The sequence below is a fragment of the Pholcus phalangioides genome, unplaced genomic scaffold (genome assembly GCF_987345545.1).
Source record: "Pholcus phalangioides strain wild (caught in Gottingen) unplaced genomic scaffold, Ppha-v1.0 ptg000024l_1, whole genome shotgun sequence".
Classification (NCBI taxonomy): domain Eukaryota; kingdom Metazoa; phylum Arthropoda; class Arachnida; order Araneae; family Pholcidae; genus Pholcus; species Pholcus phalangioides.
This window is the reverse complement of record NW_028301616.1, coordinates 14580464-14604907: the sequence shown is the minus strand read 5'-3', so window position 1 is coordinate 14604907 and position 24444 is coordinate 14580464. Positions and strand designations below refer to the sequence as shown.

The following is a 24444-nucleotide window of genomic DNA, read 5'->3' as shown; positions in this document are numbered from 1 at the left end:
ATGCCGAAATTTTTCACTTAATCTCGCCGGTGCGCAAGAAGAAAAGGGGTTGAAGAACACTGCTTTTTAGGCATTTCAGTACCATCGGGATATTTAAAAAATATTGAGCGATGCGGTGATCACAATGCTATTCAATATTCACATATACTGATAGTACCCTTATCGCGCGGCATCAATGAAGACTGTTTGAATAAACCGTGTAAAAATTCTGTGATGTATATGCTGACTGGAAAAATATATATAACTTTCATCAGGTACGATATTGACGTAATATTCGTACGGCATAATACTACCGAAATCTGATTTAGTAATACTTCTATTCAATAACTAATTGATAAATAGCAAAACTTCGTAAATATTAACTAATTCCACACATTCACTACAGGTGAGAGAACATTTAAAAACTTTCTCCCAAATAACTTCACGCTAATAATAATAAAATTAATAAACCACAAAAAAAAACCACCAAAAAATAAACGAAAACGCGTATTATTCTGACAAAATTTGCATAAAAGATAAATTTTCTCTTTCTACAAACATTAATCATATACATTTTTTTTATTAGTTCAATTTGCGACAAATATGTAATGTAAAAATCCAGGTAAATCAATCCAATTAAACTAATACAAAAATTAGAATTCTGATATATTTTGATTAATCAAATTCCTGACCCAAACTAATGTATATTATATAAAAAAAAATTGATATTAAACAATAAGTATAATTCATTCACAAAAGCAATTTCGTCTATTTTCTTCTTTGAAAATATGCGAAAGTAAAAGAAATTTATTGATGAAATTCCTACGTAATTTGTATTAAAAGGTAGTAAAAAAAAAATAAAAAGAAGAAATTCCCAACATTGCGTACTTTACGCCACTGAAAGAAAATTTTCCTTCGTTTAATTGAAGCTGAAACAAATTATTCTTTTCTCCAATTTACGCGGTTTTCACAGAAAATAACTCGGTTTTGGGTTTACCCTTTTGTTTGCTTAAACAAATACAATAAACCCTCTCCACGAAAATCACAAAAGAATTTTTCTTTTTTGGGAAGGGGAAATGCCATTCGCGAAATTAGATAAGATTTATTTATATTCATTTTTTTTTTTTTATTTATTTATATAATTCTCTCTCTTTTCACGGCTCCGAATAGCGATTCTTTTTCACCATTTCATCCGCATATAAATTAATTAAAAGGGACATTCTTCACCATACACAACAAATTAGAAATCGTGAAAATTGTTATTTGCCAATTAGCGCCGGTAATTTGAAGAAATCCTCAACAATGAGCGTGCGGTCTACGCCACCGGTATTCGACGGCGTAGATTAAAGGGCAATTAAAAGCTACGTGCGATAAAATAATTCCTTAATACCACCTCTCCTCTACCAACACCATCCAACATTTGATTTTAACCATCTCCTTTTGCATTTATACTAAAAATCTCTCTTTTCGCGGAAAACTCTCTTTTATAGGGAGAGAAGCCACCATAACCGAAATTTTCTTTGAATAGCGCCGCGTGTTTGTTCCGTGCATTTTTATTATGTTGATATTCCCTTTTGTATCCTACTCCCCTCTTATTCGGTGTATTATTATTATTATTTTGTTTTTTTTTGCTCTCTCTCGTTCTTTATTTACGATCTTTTACCATTTTCTTGGAATCTCCTACTAGGCCTGCATCCCGAGAATTATGCAAATAAGGAGCGGCTCCTCTTTTACGTCATCATAAGATGAGTTAGGGAAGGAGTATGGAAACAAGAATCTTCTAGGAAAAAGAAGAGACTGTTTATATGTGGGATTTGTGCTTCCAGATTCTTATTAGAATATTTTTTTTTTTCCTGATTCTAGGGAATCCCTTCATCGTGATCCCTACACTCTTTCATCATTCAAGGTCTAAATCTTGGATGGAGCGTGTGTGTATTACCCCCTCCACCCTCTGGTTAAATAACTTTTGATTAAAGAAAACGGAGCGAGAAAAGACTTTTCTGAAATAGGATTTTTTTCCGGTTTTTACGGAAAACTAAATTGATATTTATTCTAATTTTCCTATATCTCCCTTTTTGGGGGTTTTTTTTTTCTCTCTCTCTCTCTCTCTCTCCCTTCCAATCTATTATTCAGAGTCTCTAAATCTCTTAGAGCTTAAGTTTTCATGATAGTTCCATCGGAGAATAAGACTACGAAAAAGGCTTATTACATGGAAAAATTTCTGTTTCTTTTTCGTCCCTCCCCCCCTCTCATGTTAAATTTCGAATAAACGTGTGATTATTGAAGGGGAGGGAGAAAAAAAAGGATTTTGAAAGAATTTATTCTTTTATCCTTTCTCAAAATGCTATCTTTTTTTTGGTTCAAAATGTTCTTTTGAATGGAAATGAATAACGGCCTTTAGAGTATCAAAGAAATATTGAAGAAGAGATGTTTATATTCTCTCTTTGCTATTTTTTCTCTCTCTCTATCTGTTAGGGTGTAATGGTTTTGAAGCATGATTTTGCCGCAAAATTATTTGTAGTCAACATAGTAACCGGTATTATGGAGCATAAAACTTACATCAATATGTGGTATGAAAATAAGAAATATATGGTGTCATACTATGTATTATTTATTTCCATTCTGCAAACCGGTTTAAGACCAACAATCAATTCCAATTGAAGAACTACAACAAATAGTTTTGTTTGTATTTGGTAGGTGGCAGCAGGGATCCCAGTGCGATTGTTTTTGTTTTTTTTTCGCTATGCGTAACAAAATATCTGCATAAAAGCATAGCCACCCGAATAACGGTGCAGAAAACTTACACCAATAGGGAGACCGGGGATCAGGGCCGCAAATAGACACTTTTTCCAAGCCAGGCCAAAGATGCATTTTTGCGCCCACATGTAATGTAGAAGAAGCAGTCAAAGGGTGCATTCGGTGCCCTCTTCCGCATAGCGTCCGGTGCACAAGACCCGCCTGCTACCCCCCCCCCCCCAGTTGCGGCCTCGGCGGTGATGGTTTTGTCACACTTTTTTACAGTTCAATTAATTTCGGGTATGCAATTGAAACCAATCTAAATGTTTGATATATCTAACATCAAGTTTGAATAATCGGCGTGTACTAGAGTATTTTGCGAAGAAAAAAAATCACTTTTTTTCTGTGGAATACAATTTTTTAAAAATTTCTTGTCGACCCCATAATCGGGGCAAGTGTTCACACAACATTAATTAGGTATTCACTCATTATAAAACATTGCAAATGGTAGGACTAAATAAGCTCAATAAAATTGATCATGAGAGAATTCCTTTGTTCAACTCTATTTTATTATCAAAATTGGAAAAAAAGTTGAAATAATTAATTATTTATGTTTATATAGTTTTTTTAACATAGGTATTAATAAAAAATTAATTATTATAACTTACAAAAAATATTATAACCTATAACACTTCTCTTGTTTTTTACACTCGAAAATTATAAATGCAGATGACGTAATAAAACTACCAATTTGTTTGAATTTTACTTATGGCCGCTTTTGAACAGTAATTTTAGCTATTGGGACAATAGCTAAAATTAGGCTAAAGTGCTGCCATTTGTATACAGTGACATCTTAACAGAAAGTGGAGGGATGCATGCAACGGGACCTGCTCTGCACAGAGATAAATAAGAGACTCCAAATTATTAAGAATTTCTATTAATGCAAACATACAACAACTAGCCCCCCAGACTAGCTTTTGAAATCACGGACGGTGAGTTCGTATATCAGAATATCTTCCTCTGAAATTATAATTTCTCAGGCTACATTGAAATAAAGTTAATGAATTCACTATGATATACAGTCCTATTCCTTCATTATACATACATATTGAAAGAAATGAACAAAGTGAAGGCAAAAAAAACTGTGGGGAATCGGTTAAAGCCGTCCGGATATAATACATATTTCTTCCTTGTGGTTGGGAGAGAAGTCAAAGCCGTCTAGAGATGACACTCGGTGTTTTGGTTGAGGTGTCACATGTTGTCGCGTATGTGTATGTCCGTTCCATGCGTATGTAGTGATTTTTGTGATTTGTTTTAGTTTAATAAATAAATTGAATAGATTTTATCATCGTTAATCACTACAACTGGTGACCTATATTGTGAAGAGGACAGGCAACCAAAGGATTTTAGCAAAACAAAATGGCAGATGAAAACGCAACTGGTTCGGCAGAGATCGCCCATTTTTCCGTAAAAGCTCCACCGTTTTGGCGAGCAAATCCGGAGATCTGGTTTAGGCAGATGGAAAGTCAGTTTCTTCTGGCAGGAGTGACAGCCGAGGTGACCAAGTATCATCACATCGTATCTGCCTTGCAACCAGAGGAGCTGTCTGTTGTCGGGGACATTATCACCAGCCCACCCACCGCAACATCTTACGCTACGCTAAAACACCGTTTGTGCACGCAGTATGCGGACTCGGAGGAACAGCGGTTGCGCGACCTAATTTCTGGATTGCAACTGGGTGATCGGAAACCATCACGCCTTCTCCTGGAAATGCGAAGTAAAGCTGGGCAACGGGTGAGTGATGATATTTTGAAGTCTCTTTTCCTCCAGCGGCTGCCTACAAATGTTCAGCAAATACTAGCGATATCCAATGATAGCCTGGATAAATTGGCAGAAATGGCTGATGCCATACTTGCCGCTGCGGAAAGCTCCACTGCAATTCATGCGGTTTCAGCTGAAGCTTCGCAAATGCAGACCATTCTAATGGACATTTCTTAGCGTTTGCAGCGTCTCGAAACGCGTGCTCGATCCCAATCAAGAAATCGCCGAGGATCTCGTCAGCGTTCCAGCAGTCGTGACAGAAATTACCAGCACTGCTGGTACCACTGGCGTTTCAAAAAAAAAGCAACCAAATGTGTCCAGCCTTGCAGTTTCAACCAGCAGGGAAACTAGTTTGGCCGTCACTCGATACTCGGAGTGACGGCAAACTCGAGTGCTTCCGGCTATATCTGTCTGACCAGTCATCTTCCGTGCAGTTCCTCATAGACACTGGCGCTGATGTATCTGTACTGCCACTACGCAAAGAAGATTCCCGACGTCAGCCAGACAAGCTTCAGTTGTTTGCTGCAAACGGAACTGCCATACACACCTTCGGTCAACGACTGTTAAAACTAGACCTAGGACTTCGTCGTGCATTTCATTGGTCATTCATCGTTGCTGCCGTTTCACGTCCAATCATCGGATCTGACTTACTGCGGCATTTCGGACTGCTTATAGATGTTCGGCGCGGTCAATTAATCGATCCACTCACTCAGCTTCGTTCACATTGCAAGATTGCTGGTGCGGACGTACCATCCCCAGCAGTGAAATGCATCCGGGACAATAGTGAATTTCATCGAATTCTAACCGAGTTCCCTGAACTGACAGAGACTGTAGCAACGTTTAATGCTGTTAAACATGACGTCCAACACTGCATTGAGACCAAAGGCCCGCCAGTTGCATCAAAACCTCGCAGGCTACCACCGGACAAGCTGCGTGCAGCCAAGTGGGAATTCGATCATCTAGTTGCCCAAGGAGTTTGCCGACCATCTCAAAGTTGCTGGGCAAGCCCACTGCACATGGTACCCAAGTGCAACGGCGATTGGAGACCATGCGGCGACTACAGGAAACTGAATGCTGCAACTATCCCTGACAGATATCCCGTTCCGCACATCCAGGACTGTCTCCAGGTGCTAGAGGGGAAACAAATATTCTCCACCCTAGATCTCGCAAAAGCTTTTCATCAAATCCCTGTGAGACAAGAGGATATTCCAAAAACAGCCGTAACAACACCATTCGGGCTATTCGAATTTCTCTTCATGCCTTTCGGACTGTCGAATGCAGCTGCAACATTCCAGAGGTTCATACATATGGTGTTGCAGGGTTTCACCTTTTGTGTACCGTATTTCGACGATGTTCTCGTGGCATCTACAAACGCTGAAGAGCACAAGGAACATTTGCGACAAGTATTCAAACGTTTTTCCGAATTCGGAGTTCGCCTCAATGCTGATAAATGTGTTCTGGGGCAACCATCAGTTCGATTTTTGGGTCATTTGATCTCTGCAACTGGCGTTGCACCTCTTCCTGAGAAAGTGTCGGTCATCGCTCAATACCCAAAGCCAGACACAGTCAAAGAGCTCCGACGATTTTTGGCCCTCCTCAATTTTTATCGTCGCTTCGTTCCAAAAGCAGCAGAGACGCAGGCGCTCCTGTATAAATTTCTAGCGGGTTCCAAGCGAAACGATAAGAGGAAGATCGTTTGGACCAAAGAAGCCGATGAAGCATTCCTGAAGTCTAAGCGGGATCTGGCAGATGCAACAGCTTTGGCATTTCCAGTGGCAGCAGCATCTTTGGCTATTGTGGTAGATGCTTCCGATATTGCCATGGGCGCAACTTTGCAACAACGTGTGTCAGGATCTTGGCAGCCACTTGGGTTCTACTCCAAGAAGTTATCTCCTGCACAAAAGAATTACAGTACCTATGATCGAGAGTTGTTGGCAGCTTACTCTGCTATCAAATATTTCAGGCACATGGTTGAAGGCCATTCATTCGTCCTGTACACGGATCAGAAGCCTCTCACATATGCCTTCAGACAGACTACTGACAAATGCTCACCTCGTCAGCTTCGACACTTGGATTTCATTGGCCAGTTTACCACAGACATCCGACACATCAAGGGTGCAGAAAATGTTGTGGCAGATGCATTGTCTCGGATATCTATATCTTCCATAGACACACCATCTCCCACCGACTTCAAACGAATGGCAGAGGAACAACTCAAAGATGAGGGTATTCAGCAACTACTCACCAATCCTTTATCTACTTCCTTGAAAATCCACTCTCTTCCTGTTGATGAATCAAAGCTTCAGCTGTACTGTGACGTCTCTACAGGACGCATTCGACCACTGGTTCCATCCTCGATGCGTAGGGACATCTTCACTGCCTTGCATGGACTGTCACATCCTGGAGTGAAGGCCTCTGTGAAACTAGTTCAAGAGCGTTTCGTGTGGCCCGCACTGAAGGCTGACGTGACCACTTGGTCACGTACATGCATTAACTGTCAGAAGTCTAAAGTGAGTCGGCATACGAAGAGCCCACATGGGGAATTTTCACCACCTGATGCCAGGTTTGAACATGTCCACATTGATATTGTAGGCCCTTTGCCTCCATCAGAAGGCTACACATATTGCCTCACCTGTGTGGATCGCTTCTCTAAATGGCCTGAAGCCTTCCCTATGCCGGATAGCTCTACTGACACCGTGGCCAAGGTTTTCTATTCTGGATGGGTTGCTCGGTTCGGTTCACCTAACAGAATCACCTCAGATCAAGGTGTCCAGTTTGAGTCCTTTTTGTTCAAGGCTCTAACCAAGTTCTTGGGAACCAATCGCCAGAGGACCACATCATACCATCCACAAGCAAATGGTCAAGTAGAACGCTTCCATCGAGACCTTAAGTCTGCTATCAAGGCTCACGCAACTAACCGCTGGGTAACAGTACTTCCTACGATTCTGTTGGGTTTTCGAGCCGCCTGGAAGGAGGACTTGCAAGCTACAACTGCGGAAATGGTGTATGGTGCACCTATACGGCTGCCAGGAGAGTTTTTCGTACCTAGTCGTCATCACCCCGATCCATCAAGCTTCGTTGATCAGTTGAAGACCACCATGGAAAATTTAAGCCCAAGACAGACTGTTCGCCACGGAAAACATTCTGTTTTTGTCAGCAAGGACCTGCTGTCTTGCTCATATGTTTTCCTCCGCACGGACAGAGTGAAGAAAGGCCTAGAACCTCCGTACGAGGGACCTTACCAAGTACTGTCAAGATCAGAAAAGGTGTTCCAAATACTAATAAAAGGTCGACCAGTATCTGTAAGCATAGACAGAGTCAAACCGGCTTACATCTGTGGTGATGACCTGCCCTTCAATGCCCACAAGCCTTCCAACGATCAACAAGAAACAACAACTTCAAAGCATCAGCAGACAACTTCTAACGATCAGCAAGCAACAACAACTTCACAGCAAGCAACCACAAGTTCAAAGCATCAGCAAGCAACAATAACTTCAAAAGATCAACAGACTTCCAGTGACGAGGACCAAACTTTCATGACCACCCGCTCAGGTAGACGGGTCAGATTCAGGTTGCCTTGCAGGTAGCTCTCTCGCTATCGCTGGTGGGGGACTACCTGTGGGGAATCGGTTAAAGCCGTCCGGATATAATACATATTTCTTCCTTGTGGTTGGGAGAGAAGTCAAAGCCGTCTAGAGATGACACTCGGTGTTTTGGTTGAGGTGTCACATGTTGTCGCGTATGTGTATGTCCGTTCCATGCGTATGTAGTGATTTTTGTGATTTGTTTTAGTTTAATAAATAAATTGAATAGATTTTATCATCGTTAATCACTACAAAACCCTCCTAGGGTTACATTTTCACTCTAACCTCGTTTTGTATAAGGAGCAACTAGCCCCAGATTCGCCTTTCTAAAAAAACTCAATCTAATAGCATTTTTTTTTTTTGTTTATATGGGGTGTAATTATGCAAAACAATAGTTTATACATGATAGACATACTCGATAAAATGTATTAATAATGGCGTACCCCATTCTGAAATAAAACAAAAACTGAGACAATGAAAAATTACTGATGCAGTCAAAATTGAGAAAAAATTTCTTTCTAAAAATTTACGAAAGTGTCCCAAGCAGATGAATACTAGGAAGATGAACAAACTGTACTATTAAGGATAGCGAGCACCATCTATGCCAGGCATCTTCAACCCGTTGTTCGCGAGCACCACGGTACTCCCTGAAGCACCCAGAGTGCTCGATGCTCGTGTCCGATTTAGTGCTCGCGATCACTTGATCAACGTTACCATGAACGTACAAATTGCATTCAAGTATTGAAATCATCCTGATTTCATGCTTTCGCATGTCAAACTTGCCGTAAGGGTGCTCCTCCTTTGATGATGGGTACAGGCAGTGCTCGCGCCTAGAAAAAGGTTGAAGACCCCCCTGATCTATGCCCCTGGAAATAATGCATGTGGCAGCTTACCAGTGGCAAAGAGCTCCAGTCTCCCCTATGACTTATTTTCGTGTTTCCAAGTCTTACACGCTCATCGAGATTTCCCGTTCGGAGTGTTTTCCCGCTTACATTGTTTTTCATGACTTTTGAAAAAGCGGGATCTACTGCAGTACCCGAAAATTTTTAAATCAGTTCGAGGAGTGTTAATACTGTCGTCGCTCGTTATAACGACCGGTACTGGAAGTCCCAAATGTTTTCCTACTTATCCCATGTTACAGTGGATTCCGATTATAACGGTCCCATTTTTCGTTTTCCCGCTTAACACGACTTATTTTCGAGATTCCAACTCTTAATATAGGCTACTTATAGAGATTTCCCGTTTAAAGCATTTTTCCGCTTACAACGTATTTTTTAGACAGTTTTTTTAAAAATGTTATAAATGCGATTCACTGTATTTTTCATCAAATAAACGATTTTTAAAGACCATTCGATCCAATACAACGTTCGAATTGAACTCTGCCCGACTCTTTTTTGTAAAAAAATATACAAAATCCATCTTTTCCGTTTTCCGAAATTGTGTTTCACTTTAGATGCTGGAGAATTTTGTGCATATGTGCGATGCAATTACAGTGGATCCCACGTATAACGTCCCCACTTAGAACGTTTCCTGCTTAATACGATTTATTTTCGTGGTCTCGCAACGGTAGCGAGTCAAAATCGGACGGGACATATGCGGACAACATGGAAATAGGGTCAAAATCGGACAAATTTTGCCGCGCCCTCGATGTTGGCGCTGTATCTCCCATTTGTTTCTCCAACCTGTTAAATGGCGACAAAATGGATACAACAAGAAACCGGGTCAAAATCGGACAAATTTTGCCGAGCCGGCGATGTTGGCGGTTTATCCCTAATTTTTCCACCAAGCTGCTAAGTGGCGATTTTCTCTTTGATGGACATTATAAAGACATGCAGAGAAACTTTTGATGAAATTTGAACAATGAAAGACGTGAGTCGTCTACCAGTCGCCAGAACAAGTTTAAAAAAAACCCGTTCTCTTTGAACCACTGACAAGTGATGGATTGCTACACGTAAAAAAAAACGCCGACATAACCAACACTATAATAATATATAGCTTCAGTAGAACTATTGTCATTATTATTACCGGGCTCGGCGTGGAGGTGATCATAAGTCCTTATCCCGAGGGATTTCTATCCTAGGAAGGGTCTCTACAACTAATCTCGCCTGAGTATTATCAGCACAGTGCGTGGATTGCGGCATTGTCAAACCAAAGGAAGTTGATTGTTTCATAAGAGGGAAAATTAGTAAAATCATACATAAATTAATGAGCACTTATACGATCATATACATAAACGATATCGATTGATCGTACATGCAAGATATATCGTGGGAAAATAAAAATAACTACATCGACTGAACTAAATTTAATCAATAAAAATCACGGCAACTCACAGATGCCACACGTGGATAGAAATATGATAATATAGAAAACATGTGAACTACGTAGTTCGACAGAAACATTAAAAAAAGATTTTATTCTAATGAAGTGATCTAAAACTATGCACACACACACTTATTCCGATTACAATCAATCCCGTTTTTAACGTTCCCGCTCAGTACGTCTTATTTCTGTGGTCTCAACTCTAAGTATAGTGGATCCCGCTTATAACATTTTTCAAAAAACCTGTCACAAAAACATTGTAGGCGGGGAAATGCTTTAAATGGAAAATCTTAGAGCGAATTAGTGAGTTGGAAACACCAGAATAAGTCGTACTAAGCGGGAAAACGATATAAGCAGGATCGACTGTAATTCTCATTAAGATTTCCCATTTAAAGCGGTTCTCGCTTACAACGTTTTCCATGACAGTTTTTTGGAAAACGTTATAAGCGGGATCCACTACATTATTTAATATTTATGCATTTGCATATAATAAGTAGTCTATTAAAAAATCTTTGAGTTGAGCATAATGAATCGAAATGATAGATATCAAGTAGATACATGCGATCTTCATGCTTAATTGATTCAGAATTGAAATTCTATTACTGTCTTATTAAGGATGGGACGAATAGTGATTTGAGCGAATAACCGAATACTCGGCGGCCGAATATGTATTTTCTTAAAATTCAACACAATCATAAATAAAATTGGTGTTTTTAATTGAAAATAAAATTATTTGTAATTTCAAATGATTGACATTGAATTTTAGTTATACTATACGTCCCACGTTTAAATAAATTTACCCGTTTTGTGGTCCAGGATTTTTTTATTGTTCTTGATTATGCTTGATAACTTGATTCACATTGCAGCTCTTATTGATGAACCATCATTAGTTACACTTGTCCGAAAATGGGTAAAGAGCACAAATAACTACATTTACTAAGAAATTTATTTCAAATGCTCCAGAGGAGTATGGACCGGAGGAGGAGGCCGGACACCCTTTGCTTATATTCAATCGTTCGAGAAAAATTACTGGGGTCACTGGTCGAAAATCTGGGGTGAATGGCACCGAGACTACCTCAAATTACCGAGGACTAAGATCAGGAGTTTCGGAAGTGTTTCGAACCAGTAGGTACTCATCTTTATTTTAAACAAATAAATTTGCTTTCTGATCGATTCTGCAGGTGTCGGATGCATGCCAAAAATTACCATGGGTGCTCAGAACCCACAGCACTGACTCGGATTACCGAAAAACGATAGAAAACAACTCTCGAGAGGGGGGGGGGGGGCTACATTGATTTAAAGGTAAATATAATAAAAAATGTTAAGAAAATACTACGTTTATCCTGGGTCACAAAGCTGGAGTCCCATCCGCGTTCTACTTGTGTAGCGGCATTTGAAACATGAACAGTTAACGGCCATAAGGAACTTACTTCCATTTGATGACATACTGTATAATAATTACATTAAAACTATAATTTTTCTAGTTTCTCTTCTTTGGACCTGCCTATTCAGACACAATCTCCCCTGCTTTGTTATTAATTCAATAACTTAATTCGTTACAGATTAGGACTGCGAAGACCCATGACATCTTTATAAGGGAGACTGACATGGTTTGCAGATATATGAATGCTATAGTTTTTGTTTGATTGCACAGTAAATTAACTATAAAGATGCTTGTGAAAAATTTTAGCTAATTCAAACGGGAACTGTAAGTACACAGTGTGTGCAGTGAGTTCCATTCAGTAGTGTACGGAAGATTTTCTCATGAGTGCGGGGGGGGGGGGGTAAACTTTTTCTTCGTCGAAGGAGAATGATAGTTAACCTACAAAATAGGGTGGATAGATCTGTTGGTTTTACATGGCAGTCTCGGTTTTTGTCCAATTCGGATCCCGCTTATAGCGTTTTTGAAAAAAAGTCATAAAGAACTTCGAATAAACTAAAAACGCGCGAATTCCCTCAGAGAGAGACAGCCAGACTAGGGCAGACACAGGGAATGTCTAATTTCGTTAGAAGTGTTAAAATATCCTCTATAACACTGCTCAAAACCAAAAAGAAATCGGTTTACCAAAGAAACTTCAACGGTTTTAGGGTAAAGGTTTTAGGTTTTAGTGGGCTGCTGATTCCAAAACTGGTGTTGGTTTTGACGAAATGACTCTAGTTTTGAGATAGTACATATTCTCAACATTCCAATGCAGTCTGTAATCACTATTTTTTGTGGCAGATTTTTACTTTTGTGTTTTTTTATTTATTTTCCTAACTTATTGTCAATATTATTGCATTCATATCATCATTAAGGAAGCGTAATTTTCATATTTACGGAATAAATGCGATAAAAGTGAAATTAGCCGATGTAGATGAATAAATACGAAAATTTTGATTTTTATAACTTTTCCTCAAAATTTCGAAGATTTACAATTTTAAGCGAAAATAGGTCGTGATTTTGCTGAGCAAAATGCTTTTGAATTCTAACTCGTGAATTAAGAGTTCAGTTGCCTTCCGTTTCTGAGTTCTGTCCGAAAATTATGGATCTTATTGACTATTTATAAAAGGACCAAACTATATATCCATTCGCGCATCAAGTTAATTTTGTCATGCACGCAAAAGTCAGAGCCATTTTTTTCAAAAAGACAGAAAAAAGTTTGACAGCAGCAGCAGAAGAGTTTAAATACATTTATTTTACACGATATCCGACGCGACAAATTAAACTCTGCAACATATACAGTGGTTTTATGCTGGGCCTATCTGACGCCGTGACAACACTTACATCAACTTTGCACCCAAGTCTTGTACTTTGGAAAGCTTCTCCAAGATAATATTTTTTGCAACGTTATGGCATGGTATGAAGTCATTGATAAATAGAATCATACTACTTTCAGTAGTCATCTAAAAGAATTCTGTTGATGACCATGCACATGAAATTCTACTACCTAATTTGCAAAGGCAGTTATTCAAAGTCTTCGTAGTCCCGCTAATAGCAAAAATGCTGACACAGTCAACCTTCGGTTTACGAACGTCTCGGTTTGCGTATAATTCGGTTTACCAACAACAAAAATTGATTCGGTTTACGAACACGCAAGCAGGAAAATATTTGGCTAAATTCGAAATGATAATGGAGAAATTGTAGTGTCTACGGCCGCATTTCGATTTTTTCAAATACATTCCTCCGAATTCGACTCCTTTTATCCAGCTCATAGATCAGCATGTAATTTCAAATTTTGGGACGGTTTTCATCAAAGAAAGTTTTGAAGCACGTTTTGCAATAACCTCTGACACATATATAATTACTACTATCTGATTTCTAGAAACATCATTTTAATGTCCCACATTGCTCATAGAACTTATTGATGAAGTTTGGCAGCAAGTGACTTATAAAACCATGAATTCGGTTTGGAACGCATTGTAGCCAGATTGCTTTGCGGGCAGAAATTTCGAGAGCTTTGACACTGAGATTAATAGGTGAAATTAATCAGACAAGACATGGGTACAGCTCTGCCCATGTATAGCATATATGCCCGTTTTCTCGAAAAGACTGGATTTTCTCTGGAAAAAAGTGTTTTTAGTGTCAGCATGATTATTTCAATAGCTTTCGAGTTATTCACTTTTTTGAGTTTGAAAAAGTGTAAAAATTGACACTGTAGGAATCTTCGGGGTCTTAGAAACGAATGAATCTATTTTTACATTAATTCCTATGGGCAAATGTGTTTCGGTTTGCCAACCTACCTCAGGAACGAATTAACTTCGTAAACCGAGAATCGACGGTATTATGTACCTACAACGCCGTTACTACTCACAGAGGGAAGTACTATTAAAGAAGGAGATATGGAGAGACTACTGAAATATTAGCTTTTAATTAAGTACTTTATTACTTCGCTTCAAAATGAAACCTGAAGGAAAAATATATCGTTAGTTTTGTTCATTTTTGCGAATAAATGCAAAATCTCCGATTTAGAAAATTTTATTTTTGCGAAATTTCGAAATTTTATGCGCAAAATTTACGTATATCACATCATCAGACATTCGTTATTTGCCATGATCTTGAGCTGATGAACCTCTTACTGGGACAACAAAGAAAATATTTTTAGAGAGCCAGCGGTTCTCTCTCTCATAGACAAAATACATCTCCCAACACTTCATATAAAACTCGGCTTAGTGAAGCAATTCAATAAATAAAGTGGCGAGTGCTTCCAATTAATTTGTAAAACGTTTCCTGGACTGAACAATGAAAAGCTGTGAGCAGGGATTTTTGATGGTTCTCAAATTCATAAATTTCTTAAAGATTCGAAATTTTCATCATTTTTGACGGATATTAATCAATATCCGTCCAATCCGGTCGATCTTCAGTTTGATCATGTTTCGTATCGGTTGTTGAGAATTTTTTGACAAAGCAGAGAACGATGAAGAATTGCAGTAAAATACGATTAATTTGTAATTTGAATTTAAAAATTTTCAAACGTTTGAAAAATAGACTGTTAATATGAGCACAAAGGCGCATTTTCTTCTTAGTTACTTGGTCCAATTTCACAGACAATCTGAGTCATTTTAATGACGAGAGACGGTTTCATGAAGATATGAAAGTAATGGAACAGAAGTATCAAGGCAAGCTCGAGCCTCGCGTATGATGGCTGATTACTCTACCGAAGCCTCCTATGAAAGGCATTTATAACCCATAACAGAAAATCATGCAAGTGCTTCTCCTTGAAATAATTTAATATCATTTTGTGTTCATTTTAGTGGACAAAATGCAACATTATAGAACATATCATTACTGCATTGATCTATTCTGATATCCTAAGTACATTCCCTTATTTTCATTCCATATATTATACGATACATAAATGTATACACGATATGTATAATGTATATTATACATATATTGTTTTACTTTTATTCTGAACATAAATGTACCACAAATTTCGTGTGACGTGCATTGCCTGCATATTGAAATCTGATAATTGAGTGGAAAAGTTTTTAAAGATGTGCATTTATTGATTTACAAATACGCATTATTTTATTATCAAGGACGGGCTTAAGCATTTTGTGGCCCTCGAAAACGGAGTTTCCTAATCCCTGAGTAACCATGAACACCCTGGAGCAAGCCAGGTTTACATGGGCAGAATGAACATCAAACCCCTATTTCATGGTCATATAAAAAAATTATTCGAAAATAAATTTGATGGATATTGCACGCTGCTCCCAGACATTTAAAGGTTGGAGAGCTGTCGGGGCCATTGAATCGATTACCTACCCAGGACCTCAACTTCATACTCTTTCAGCCGGGCAAGTATGCAGTATGTATGCCTTGTGTAATTTTTTAAATTTTAAAAGAAGAATTTAGCAACCCATCGTCCGGAGCACTAGATCCACCTCCATCCTTTACTTGACCTGGAGGAAGGGGTTCTGTGAAAACCCTAGGCAAGAGGAATAGGGTTCGATGTCTGAATTTTAAAGGTTTTAGACAAAATTTTAAGCTACAGCGAAACCTCGATAAAACGACTCTGCAGACCAAGAAAAAATGTCGTTGTAGAGTAATTTACCGTTATATTGAGTATCGTTGTAGCGAGGTTTAAATGCATTCGCTTTGTTGAAAACGAAGTTTTTAAATTAAAATGCAATCAAAGTATTTTCTTTCATCACGTTTTTGCGGCCCCTAACATTTAACGCCCCGGTTGCGGCCAACCTTCACACTTGCCCAAGTCCGCCCTAAGTATCATCAGTATTGACTTATCTTGCAATTTATGTATTGATTACTTTTCAATATTAAATTTATTCATTCCATTGATTCAAGCTTTCTAGTGATGTAAACTCCGCTCGCAGATTAAAATGCGATTTGTGTGCTGCTTATGTAGTACTACTGAAATTTAGTTTTCACTTTATGTTAAAAATTAGAGCGTTTGAAAAAAAATAATGCCAGATTCACACACAGAATCAGCACTCAAAATTACCCTGAAATCACTAAAAAGTTTTTGGCAATAAAATTAGTGTTGAGCAGTCTACGTGTCAAAGCACTCGAAATTTCTGCCTGAAAAGCAATCTGGTTATAATGCGTCAGAAACGGAATTCATGGTTCTGTAAGTCTAGAGCCGCCCTTAGAGGTGTGCGGCAGGTGCGGTTGCACCGGGCCCCGCACTCACGGTAACTTATTGGAGGCTTCCATCAATTCTTAAATTATTTCTTGCATTAATTCCGAATTTTCATCAATTCTAGAATTTTTTCTTCCGTTCATTCTAAAAAAATCAATTCTGTTATTATTTTTCTAATTAATTCTGAATTTTCATTGGTGTTGGATCCATTTTTTAGTTATTTTTAATTCCTCAATTCTAAAATTTTCATCAGTTTCTGGAATATTGTTTCCTCTCATCACTTTGAAACTACCTTTAAGTACTGAATTATCATTAATTTGTTTTATTTACATTTTATTGCGCATTTAAAATTTTTTGTTAGAATATTTCTCAGCATTCCTGCATATTCTGAAATAATAGCTGATGATCTCCCCCCCCCCCACCCCCACAAAATATATAAAATCGGGGCTAATGGTGTCCTAAACATTTTTGATGCCTCGAAATTTTTGAGATGGCCCCGTGTCTGATAATGGCGCCCCTGTGTAAGTCCCTTTTTGCCAAGCTACATGAATAAAAATTATGAGGAATGTAGTGTATTAGTGTATTAAATTATGTTTACAGAAGTCAGCGATTATTAATTCTGAGGCAGAGATTATTGCAAAACACCTTCTTAAAAGTCCTTTGATTTAAACCTTCTCTCAAAGTTTTAAAATTACTTTTCTATCCATGGGCTGGATAAGAGTCTTATTTGGAGGTACGGACGGCAATGTTAGAAAACGACGTTTCTCAGAAGAAAACAAGGCGACAACTGACTCTGACACCCCTTTAATCCTCCCAGCTCTCAGTCAATTCATTCTTCTTCATAGTACAATCTCCCATGGGGTCGGCAGCCGACATATATTGATTCTTCTTCAAACTTTCCAGGAACTTATTACTCCCCCCCACCCCCCCTCATTCAACACATTTAGAAAATGTAGCTCGAAAAATCGCCAGAATCATTCGCCAATAAGTGTTAAATTATCGGTTAACATAAAATGTCCGATTTTGACCCGATCGCGACCAGAGAACGTACCTTAAAAATCGCCAGAATTACTCGCCAGTAACGTTTGATTATTGGTAAACATAAAATGTCCGCATATGTCCCGATTTCCGACATGTCCGCATATGTCTCGTCCGCTTTTAACCCCTAATCCTCGCAACTTACTAATATTCATCGAGATTTCCCATTCAAAGCGTTTTCCCGCTTAAAGCATTTTCATGATGGTTTTTTTTTTAAAACATTACAAACGGGATCCACTGTAATCATTGGCGTACGCAAAGGGGGGGGCGGGTTCTAACTCCCCCCTCCTCAAGCCGAGATTATAGTGTTATTTTGCAGAAAAAACGTAAACTCCCCGGAGAAGAAAAATAATTTGAAACCCCCCTGTGAGAAAATTCCGCGTACTCTTATGACTGTAATTACCTTCATACCTCGGCTAACGAAGATAATTCATTCCAGAATCACATGTAAAACAAAATCTCTGTTTCTCTGGGTCATACACGCGGAAGGAAAAGATGAGCTCTTGGAACGTCCAGACTGTTCAGTTTGGTTCTAAAAGCATTCCTGTGTGTACTGGAAAATATTCGTCTCTTTTTTTTACAAATGTGTTTTCTCTTAGCTTAATCATTCATTTTACATGAAATGGCTCAATACCTTTCAGAAAGAGGAAATAGAAGTACAGTATATATCTGGAAATTGATTCTGATTTGAATCAATGAATCAGTCGGGCTCGAGTAAAAATAATTCTGGCTATGATTGGAGAAAAAAAAAATCAGCCCACAATGCGGCTATTGCGTTAGCCATTGCATCCACATCAATCAAAAAGCCCCGGTAGGTAATAATAAAAAATAATAAATAATTTACTTTTTTTTCGCATGAAAAATCTTTTTTTTGCAAGAAAAATCTTTTTTTTTCTAGCAGAATTTTTTTTTTTTTTTGCATGAAAGATCATTTTCTTTTTCTTCGCAGAATATTTTTTACATTAAAAAAATCATTTTCTTTTTTGGCATGAAAAATCTTTTTTTTTTTTTTGCAGGAAAAATCTTTTTTTTTGCTTGAAAAATCTTTTTTTTTCAGGAAAAATCTTTTTTTTTTCAGGAAAATCATTTTCTAACCTTTTCACAGGAAAATGTTTTTTTTTGCATGAAAAAATCTTTTTTTTTTGCAGGAAAAATCTTTTTTTTTTTGCATGAAAAATCTTTTTTTTTTTGCATGAAAAATCTTTTTTTTGCAGGAAAAATCTTTTTTTTTTTGCGTGAAAAATAATTATCTTTCTTTCCATGAAAAATAATTTACTCTTTTTCTCGCATAAAAAATAATTTACTCTTTTTCTCGCATAAAAAATAATTTACTCTTTTTCTCGCATAAAAAATAATTTACTCTTTTTCTCGCATAAAAAATAATTTACTCTTTTTCTCGCATAAAAAATAATTTACTCTTTTTCTCGCATAAAAAATAATTTACTCTTTTTCTCGCATAAAAAATAATTTACTCTTTTTCTCGCATAAAAAATAATTTACTCTTTTTCTCGCATAAAAAATAATTTACTCTTTTTCTCGCATAAAAAATAATTCAGGCGTTAATTAGGTAGCTACTCTTTTTTTTGCATGAAATTTATTTATTTTTCATGAAAAATGATACAGCCTAAATAAAAGTAATAATAGGCTACTATAGCCTACTCTTAATAAAAGTCGAATTTCTCTTTTCTTTGTACGCAAAATATAATTTTCCTTTTTCTTATGAAAAGTAATTTGCTATTTTTTCACAGAATGAAAATTTGCTATTTTTTTGTATTAAAAATAATTTACTCTTTCTTTTTGCATGAAGACCAATTCATTCTTTTCTTGCTTAAAAAATGATTTTCTCTTTTTTATATATATTTCCTAAGCGAATTTTTTTAAATATTATTTCTATGAAAATTGACAAATGTAAATTTGTTGTCGTTTCGTTCGGATGAAAATCGAGGGGATAGCAGAACTAAGAGCAAGATAAGCGGATTTTTTTTCTAAGTCCGTGTTATTAAGGAAACATATTTTCTGGACATTGCGCTCAGGTGAACTCGGAAAGAAACGTCATCTTGTCCCCCCATCGGGACTTTTCTTCCCGAGTTCACCTCAGCATAATATATCCAGAAAATAACTGTTTCCTTGAAAACTAAGAGTGTCTATCAACCGCCAACATTGAAATTCTTCCGAACAAAAGCAATGCCAGCGATAACGAAAGTACATTCGCTCCTGAATTTAAAATTCAGAAATCGTATGCTGCTGCTGCATTCGAAGGATAATAATTGCTATTATACGATATGTATTTATTCACGGGAAAGGCCCCAAAAAATCAATTCTGGTAACAATTCCAAGACGTTTTTCCACGTTTTAAAAGGATTTTGTCACTGATAAAAGCCCGGAGGAATTTCTTGAAAACTTTAAAAGTCAGTGATTTTATAAATAAGGGAGATGATTAATAGCGAGAGGGCGCCGATATCTTTTAAAAGGGGCCAGATGTGGGTCTTTAAATCGGCATCTTCATTTAAACGGACTTTTATATCGGAGGAGGGAGGATGACTAAGATAAAAAAAAACAACAATATATATCGAATAGAATTGAGTAAAGTGGGTAGCCATAAGAGATGGATAGATAGATAGATGTCCGCCAGTCATCCCTTTCTCTTCTTTCTCTTTTATTCTGACGGCGCTTATGGGTTCCCATCGGCATCCATTCGCTTTATCAGCGGGCGGTAATGGTATTTTCTCCCCCCCCCCACCTCCATTTCCTCCAATCCCTTTCCCCCCCCCCTCTCTCCGACCAATAAGAATACGAGTACGGAGAGATAGATCCTCAACATCTTTCATTGCACGCTATCGTCCCGCTGCCATGGCAACGCTCTTCCAGGGAGACGTTGGCCACACCCGACATACCAGCGGGCCATCCAATGACGGACGGGAGCGCGGAGCCGCCACTCCCACTTTCGGCAGTGACGTCACGGCCCCATCCATCATCTTTTTCCCACGCGAGTTCCGTCTGTCAAATAAGCGTCGCCATCATGGCAGGGGCCCCGGCTCCGTCGAGGCGCATCATGGACGCTATTAATATCTCGGAAACGACTGGGAGCTGTGTTTTCGTTTTAACGGGCCTTTCGCTTGTATTAAGGGCCTGAGACTCGCCCACGAACCCCCCCCCCCTCATCTATCTATCTTCCTTAGTGATTGGAAACTCTCTTCCATCCCACGTCTACTTTTAGAACTGTTCATCTTATTCCATCACTCGATCCTCCCATTAATGAAATGGTGTAATACTCCAGCGTATCCCCTGATGGACAATTAACACAACGCCAATCTTTCCCCCTCCCCCCCTGATTAAGACAGCCTGGGGGACCCCCCCCCAACCGCCTCCTCCAAGACCCGCACGCACACATAACTGAAGAAATTCAAAAAACAAATAACTCCTGGCTTCCAGGCGTTAATATTATTATTCATCAACAACAACAACATTCCGCCTCCACCCCCCCCCCTCTTCAGTCTTGTTGTTGCTGCTGCTCCCTCTTTCAATAAACGTTAGATTAAAGTGCTATTAACCGAGCAACGAAATTAGATCCGATTCCGCACAAGAACCTCTAAATTAAGCCTCCCAGTTTTGCGAAGACAGTGGCGTAATTGCGCTGGAGTAAGAGAGGAAGGAGGAGGAGGAGGAAGCCTCTTTTGTGTGTGTTTTGACGTAAAATGCGAGATTTGCGAGACGCGATAATTGGCACTGACACCGTCAATAATTATCAGCTTTTAAGAACGGTTTTGTTTTTAAACCCCACGGTTATTTATAATTTCTAGGGGAGAGGGGGGAAACCCTCGCCCAATGATTATTAGTTGATTGGGCGCCCACTTAGTTTTATTTAGCATTAATAATCATTGCCTCTGAGATTGATTGGCGGTATTAATTGGCGCTAAGTCGTATTATTTCTCTTTATTTGCTGATTATACATTCTTCTCGATACATTTTAAATATTTTTCTTCTGTTTTGCAAAAGATGTCAAGGATTCGTTGTAGACACCGGAAATTTACCGTTAAATTAATTATCTTAACTAATTTTCATGAGTTAAAGAAGTCCTTGAACACAGAAGCTCTTAACCAGGAGTCCTTGGAAAGATTTCAGGGTGATCCGCGAGATTGCGTGAGAAAGCAGTTAACTAGTACATATTGAACTTTAAAATTCCTATATACAATTAAACTCGGTTATAACGACTTCGGTTGTAACCAGAGCCACCCTTAGGGTTGAACGACAGGTGCGATCGCTTTGAGGGCCCTCGCACTTATGGTAATAGGCGCGTGAAAAAAATGCATAGGTACCTATCTCAATTAAATTTGTTTTTAGTAAGTAAAACACGGTTTCTCTGAGCCGAGTTTCAATCGAGGAAAATAAAAAATTTGCACATATAACGGAAACTTATTCGTCTCTCGAAGGGAACTCCGCTTGCCCTAGTTGTAGACCAAAGGGACCCAGAGCCCTGAATCAAACAGGGAGTTGGATTATGGGATGCTTTCATCAATTCTTTAATTATTTCTATTGTATATTCTGAATTTATTTCTTTTTTTTGTCATGAATTTTCATTAATTTTGGAATTAGTTCTTCCATCAATTATGAATTTTCATAGGTGCTGAGAGAGAGAGAAATTTTTTCAATCATTTTTCTTATTTTTATAATTCGTGAATACAAATTTTCATTAGGTCTTAATTATCATTAGTTTTGGGACGATTTTCTTTTTCATTAGTTTAAAATTTTCTACCGCTCTGAATTTGCATCGGATAGAAATTTTCATTAATTTTTGTGTTAATTTATATTGAAAGCGTATGTTTATAGGCATAATTGTACTATATTTTTAGAATATATATTTTTCTGTATCCCCCCCCCCCCCGAAACCGTCAAGTCTAAACAGTTAAGACGTCCCTGGTTTCGCAATTATTTTCGCACCGGGCCCCCGCGACTGCCGGGGGGGGGCCTGGTTGTAACGGCACCTCGGCTATATTGTCAGTAATTGTTGCTCGCAGTTGATTCCCGTAAAAGACAATGTTAATGAACGTTGTGTACAACTTTATAATGACGAAAACACGACGACCTCGGACATAACGATATCTTTTCGCCGCTTGTTTGTCCCATTTTCATGGCGTTTTCTGAAGAAATTCTCAGAATTAGAGCTGATCATATGTTCGCGTCTGTTGCTGTTTGATACCTAACAAATATTTAAGAATATACTACCCGTATACAGAGGATATTCCCGTATTTTCCACTTCAAGATCTTTTGTTTTATTTTTTTTTTAATATTAAAAAAATGTCCCGTTTTTCCCTGTTTTCTCACGAAGTCAATTTTTATTTAAATGTATAATTTTACTCAATTCGGAGACGAAGATAATTTGCATACGATTATTTATAAACATGAATATTCATCAAACCTGTGCCATGTCCAACACGTTTTTCTTCTTGAATACATTTTGATTCACCGTAGACTTTCTGTAGCACTTTATGTACCGCCAAGGGCGCTGTTTATAAGCAAGAATTGGCAATTTCACTGCCAACGTTTTTGGTGAGAATTAGTGATGTTCCGTTCCGTGTTTTTTTTTTTTTTCAAGATAACATGATCACAATTTCAACTTCATGCCTATAATTTGATTAGTGTATATTTTTTTCTGTTTTAAATATCTAAATAAGTAAACTCGGTTGTAACGACTCCTGTGTTATAACGACAAAATTTCACGAAATCTTCGATGTCGTTCTCCACGTCCCATTCAAGGGATATGGAACTGAACCGCGCGTCACTTAATTAACTGATCTAGGAATATGTCACGTCTCACTCGAGTGATGTGGAACCGCATCGCAGGTCGCTCAAGTGATCTGGAAATGTGCCGCTCAGTTAATTTTCACAGTTAGGTTTGACGTCACGGGCCTCATTAGAACGGCGTTTCTCAACCTTTCTGCACTCAAGGACCAGTAGTAGAATATCTGAAACAATTTGACGGACCACTTGTATCCCGTATTACGGGACATTCCTTTAATTATGACTGTTCCAATTTTTTTTTATGCAATAAACATCGAATTTGCAGTACATGCTTACTAAGGTCTTGAATACACACCGTTTTCATAATATATATAAATTATATTATGTTAATTATGACAATAAATATTTATCTCACATATTTTTCAGGTTCAACGTTTTTCTCTCGAAATTTTTAAGAAATTTTAATAACAATTGGTGATTGTGCCTGCTTTTGGCAACGTTTTTCATGAATGATGAATCACAATTAGCGATGTCCCGTATCTTATGGCATTTTTTTGTGGGCATCTTGTTATGGGCATATTTTTCTCAGCCTCCTCGTTGGGCTTTTGTGGCGTTGTATTTGTATTTGTATTATCTTTTTTTAAGATCCCAGTTTAACGTATTTTTCTCAATGAAGTATGGTCATTGGGGTTTGATTTAGGGTCTTTTCATTAGATCATTTTGATATTTTCCCTTGAAATACATTTTTGTTTACTACGATTTGTAGCGGTTCTTCATTTCCCCCACCCTGCGGCAATTTGCTGATTGCAATTTCCCGACAGCACAATTCCCTAGTTTCCACGATGATGTATGTTGAACCCCAAGTATGAAGGTAAAATTTTTATTTGAATCCATATGGGGGAAAAACTAACATCAATTAGGTTAGTTTTAAACTTATAACATCAAAAAGTTGAACAATTTTTCATTCTCAGTTAGAATTAAGTTTTGTCACACAATTAATTTTATCAAGTCTGCTTGCGGACTACCTACACCCTCGTCCACGGACCATAGGTTGAAAAACACTACCTTAGAAAACTCCGAGGGCCCCATTTGGCCATGGGTCCTCTGGTCATGGGCTAGAGCAGCGCTTCTCAACTGGGGCTTC

The 24444-nt window shown here is 38.0% G+C and overlaps 1 protein-coding gene across 1 annotated transcript; it reads left to right on the top strand.

Annotated features, from left to right (window-relative positions):
* The first annotated feature begins 4134 nt into the window (after positions 1–4134).
* On the top strand, positions 4135–4713 carry LOC149068808 (uncharacterized). Its single transcript, XM_089251223.1, has one exon. It carries the CDS (start codon positions 4135–4137, stop codon positions 4711–4713), a length of 579 nt encoding a protein of 192 aa, XP_089107349.1.
* The last annotated feature ends 19731 nt before the right edge of the window (positions 4714–24444 follow it).